General features: G+C 42.0%; 1 protein-coding gene across 1 annotated transcript; it reads right to left on the bottom strand.

The window, feature by feature from the left end:
- Window positions 1-1,536: 1,536 nt before the first annotated feature.
- On the bottom strand, window positions 1,537-2,883 carry LOC119573862 (sodium- and chloride-dependent taurine transporter-like). Its single transcript, XM_037920967.1, has 4 exons — window positions 2,827-2,883; window positions 2,234-2,280; window positions 1,937-2,069; window positions 1,537-1,705 (listed from the first exon to the last, which is right to left on the bottom strand). Exons 1-4 carry the CDS (start codon window positions 2,881-2,883, stop codon window positions 1,562-1,564), a joined length of 381 nt encoding a protein of 126 aa, XP_037776895.1. The 3' UTR covers window positions 1,537-1,561.
- Window positions 2,884-5,377: the final 2,494 nt, after the last annotated feature.

The following is a 5,377-nucleotide window of genomic DNA, read 5'->3' on the forward strand; positions in this document are numbered from 1 at the left end:
TTTTATTTACAAGGAGTGCGAAAAGACGACCAGTTAATCTTTATATTTACAAGGAGCACGAGTAGAAGGGACAACCAGTTACTCTCTGTACTTACCAGAGCAAAAGGGGGAGTGACGACCAGCCAAGTGCCCCACCAGCCGTAGCCAATGCGTCGTCCAATCATCAGCTGAAGGTCCTGCACAGTTCGACCAGCGCCTTCAAGGAAAAAAACCCGTAAGTGGACAGATGATACTGGAGCAACAATGAAATCAGAATCAACATAATGATCATAATGTTTGATATGTATAATAATGGTGATGATAACAAGGAGAACAAACATTTAAATGCTAATTATATAGATAAAAAAATTTCCACCCAAAATAATGATAATAAAAGTTTTTACGCCAAAAATTGATTGCTGAAAGCCGCCAACGAATTTAGCAACACTAAATGATATACTAAACATATCTGTAGTTTTTGAATGCCAAAACTCTAAGTTTCTACTTACCATAAAGTAGCCGAATATGCATATCTGGCACAAACAAACAACAAAAACGGTGAATGAAGCACAGTACCAGTCAACCATGTTAACCAGTATATCCCACCCTGAAATGCAATATAATCTAATGTATATTCATACCCAAACTGCTCAAAAGAGTATTCAAACTGACGCATTTCTTACTATTGTTGCCAGCTTTTCCTAGACCCCTGTGCACCGTCTACTTACATCCGTCCCAAAGATGATTGTTGCCAAGAAGGAAATGAAACATATGAAGAAAGTGACCCAGCCTCTGCGACCACGTAACTCTGCAAATTCGTCTAAGATGCACAGTACTGGAGTCTCTAAATAAGCAAACTGAAATAGAATGAAGATAGTATGAAGTTTGCAAGCCATCCATCCACTGCTGCCTCTCTAAACTGTACAAATGGCTCATACGAACGGCAATATATGATCGACTTACGCAGCGTTTTATGCCCAGGAAGAACAACATCAGGAAGAAAAGGACGGACCACAAGGGAGAAACCGGCATCAGGGATAAAGCCTCAGGATAGACGACGAACACCAAGGACGGGCCTGAGGAAATATTTTTATGCTCTATGCTTACCTCATTAACGATACATACTGAATTTAAACCATGGACACTCCCTATTACTTTTTTCGTATTTGTTAAAATCAGGGAAGTAATATAACAAAACCTTCTCTAACAATCTTACCAGCAACAGCAAGTTTTCAATAGAAACGCCAGCTCTCTTTTGGGCCCTGAAGCCGAGCACTGAGAAGACGACGAATCCCGCCAGGATGGAGGTGCTGCTGTTCAGGACGGGACAATGAGCGCGTCCCTCGTGACCGATTGTTGAATTTGTTGTAGGAACCGAAGCAGATGAGCGACCCCCTCCGGGACCCAAGGAATAAAAAAATCTGTATGGCCGCTACGCCCAACCTGGTTCAGGTGTTTCGAATGGAAGAAACGCACGGGAAAAGTAGAAGGGAAAAGAGGTATTCAAGTAAATTTCTTTTATGACAAAGCCACAGATAACGCATACGTATTTTTTCATATAAATATTCAACACTATAGCTATTTAGTTCACCTTCATCTCTTTAAGTCTGTTAAACTCGGGATAGATGTAGAAGTAGATTCCATCCGTGGCTCCCGGAAGTGTGACCCCACGTATCAGCAGAATGAACAGCATGACAAACGGGAAAATCGCTGTGAACCACACGACCTGCACAGCGTGACAGCATGAAAAGACCAAGGTATATCTCATATGTCAGCATAACAGATCTTTCACGGTAGATATCCATCATCCATATGTTTAATGTTGAGCTGGATTTAAATCAAACTCTTTCCATATTTCGGTGTCTCACGTTAGTGAAATGTAAGCAAAGGAGCTTCTTAAAAATCGTATTTGTTGAACTCTGCAAATAGCCTACTTACCCCTTGAGATCACACTTACTTTCCCCAGAATCTTAATCCCCTTGAAGACGCAGAAAAAGAGGAAGACGAAGACCACGAAGGTCACGATAACAACCGGCCACTCAATGCGGCCGAGGTCGTCGATGCCGGACGAGACCCGCAGGATCTTCTGGCTGAGGGAGAGAACAAGGGTGAGGGATTGAACAAGGCTGAAAGAGATAACCAGCGGTTGAGGGAGAAAACCATCCAAGGTGTATGGCATTTTGGCCTATATATAAATGCATATACATCCACACACACACACACACATATATATCCATACGTAAGACATACTTACTGAAAGAATTCATCGGCTGAAGACACACCGTTTTTCACATCTCCTTCCTAAATAAAAATAAATTCATGCTTAAATCAAGGAAGTTTTAAGCATTAGAGTATTAAATATATACGTTTCGGTATCACACATATATACATAGATATACACATATCTATATCTATCTAACAGATCTATATCTATCTATACAAACACGCTAACACACTCACACACATACACACACACATTATATATATATATATATATATATATATATATATATATACATATATACATACATATACACATATACATATATATACATAAATATACATATATACATACAGTGTACACACACAACCACACATGTGTATGTATGTATGTATGTATATGTATATGTGTATATGTATATATATATAGAGAGAGTGAGAGGGCAATCGAGGAAGAGAGAGACCAACAAAGAGAAAGAGAGAGGGGGGGGATATATAGGAAGGAAATGTTCATAGTGTTGAATGGTGACACTAGTAGCCTTCTCAGCATTGTTACGGTGGCGAATGAGGAAATCACAGCTTGGCTTATCATTTTCTTGTAGCACGGGAGGGAGGCTGTAGTTGCACCAGCAGTAGGCGGATCCAGACTGCAGGTATTTCTTGCGAGACGATCAGCGGTGTCATTTGCGTGAAGTCTTATATGGGAGTGGATCTACAGAGGGTTGTCGCCAGCTGACGGAGGATTATTGACTTGTTGGTATGCAGGACTGGAGATGAGAGCGTGGAATGCAGACTGTGAGTCACATACTATCAACTCGTTGTCTCTGGTTTCTGACAGTAAAGCTACAGTATCCAGAAATCCATTTAGTTCACAATACGTTGCCCTTGTTGAGTTGGAGAGTCGACGGCCTGTCCAACCCCCTTGTGGTGGTCCCATGCTAGGGGAAAACACAGCACATTCAGCACTACCTTCAAAGATCCATCAGCGTAGAGACGGTAGGAGGCACTGAGAGAAGACGACAGTTCTGCAATAGTTTACAAGGCTCTTTTGTTTTTGGAGCTGAGGAGGGTCAATCTTGGAGACTGCGGTGTAGGAGACCTGGGATAGGCATATGCCAGGGTGGGAAACGAGGGTCCACGTCTTTCATCATAATGTTGATGTTAAGAGTCCAAATGCTTGAGCAGACATTCCTGAAAAGTGTATAGCCTCAAGGGCGAAGGAGAGGACAAGGTGCATCTGCATTTAGTAAGGTGCTGATGATGTAAGTATAATGGGGAGAGAGGTGTGGGTAATGCAAACATCTGATGTTGAAGTATGTACCATTGGAGTATGATTCTCTCAGTAAGTAGTGAAGATGGAGTCTCTTGCTGCATGTTGACAATCCTCGTGGAGATGGGGACAACCTAAGATGAGTCTCATTGCCTGTTTGAAATTTTTCGATTAGTTGAAAACCGTCTGAAGAGTTGACAGAGTGAAGAGACAGATAATTGATAACTGATCGAATAAATGCAATATATATAGTTGCTGGCGACAGTGAATTGACAATAGTCAGGCGGAATTGCAGTCTGCCAGCAGGTCTTGGACGATGGGATGCACACGTCTTGATGGAATTAAAGGTGTAATCAGTACTGGGTACTGTGTGCATAATGTTATGATTGTTCCCTATTATGAATTCTGGACAGTGTTCCTGCAGGGCGGAAAGAGAGGACTCTGCTCTTTTCTGGGCATATGAGTCATACAAAGCAAATGCACATCTAAGGAGTGCATACCTTCTGGACTTGAATGAAGCACATATCTGCATAGCAAGTAATGCTGGTCCATGATGTCAGGGAGTAAGAGAGGGCGATGTATTGAATAAAAAGGGACTGATTACTCCTTGTGGAGTACCTAGTTAAAACTCTTTGGTATTGCTATATGCCCCCTTAAACAGAACATGAGTTCTATTCCTCAGGTATCCCCTTATACACCTCAAAAGATTTCCTTTAATGCAAAGTCAATGAGTTGGTCCGAGATAATCTCCTTATTAGCAATGTCAAATGCACTTTTCAGATCAATAAATGCCACAATACTGGTGGGGGAGAGACGAGTACAGAGCTCCATGAGGCAATGTGTTCCTCTTTGGGTAGGAACCCAGACTAGCCAAAAGCTTGTCTTGTAGCCAGAGTATTAGACGTGAAAGGAAAGTGCGTTCAAATACCTTGCAAAAGCAGGAGGTGAGGGAGACAGGTCGGAATTTGTCAGTGCCAGCTTTGGGAATTGGTATTATTGTGCTACAGGTCCAGGCTTGTGGCACATATCCCAGGTGGAAGCACAGATTATATAGCTTGAGGAGGGAATTGCCAGGTACATCCAGGAGTGTGTGGACTGCATAAATAATTTCATCATCACCAGGAGCTGTTGCCTTACCCCTGGCAAGCTCGTGTTGCAGTTCGTTGTTGCTTATGATCACGTCATCATCATCAGTCTCCAGCAATGCAGCACTGAGATGGAGCGTCTGATGAGTTTTTTGAGTGGAGAGCATCTTATATGTTTGGTGGAAGGTTACTGGCTTGTGACTATGCTGACCATTCATTGATGAGATCTTGCGCATATTGAGCAGAGATATAGTGGTGAATATTTTGGGGCTTTTTACTCACTACCTTAATGAGATGCCACATGGTGCCAACACTAGTCTGATGGTTAATGCTATCTGCAAGTTTCTACCATGAATCTAGTTGGACAGAATGTTGTAGAGCAACCAGGTCATCTCTTAATAACTGATAATGGTAAAGATGCTCAGGGGTTTGTTGTTTCTGAAAGGCAAGGCCATCCTGTACTGCCTTTCTTTCTGCCTACGGTTATCCAATGTCCAGGTGTGGGCGTCGCAGAGGCAAGAAATGTGCGCTCTGCTGATGTATTTGGTGTATAAGGCATGTGTAGCATTGACAATAGAGGAATATAATTTTTTCAGGGCACTGAAAGTCAAATGTAGGAAGATTAGTTATATATGAAACATATGTAGGGTGATATTTGGGTGGGACTGCAATATGGGTAGGGATATGCAATGGAGGTGTAGTAAGATTAGTAGACAATGATAACAAGGTGGTTGGAAAAGAGTGCAGGAACCGTTGAACACCTGACTTGAGATGCTACAAGTCCTGATGTAAGAATAGGGTCCAGAGTATCTACCTAAACAAC

The sequence above is a fragment of the Penaeus monodon genome, chromosome 6, assembly GCF_015228065.2.
Source record: "Penaeus monodon isolate SGIC_2016 chromosome 6, NSTDA_Pmon_1, whole genome shotgun sequence".
NCBI classification, from domain to species: Eukaryota; Metazoa; Arthropoda; class Malacostraca; order Decapoda; family Penaeidae; genus Penaeus; species Penaeus monodon.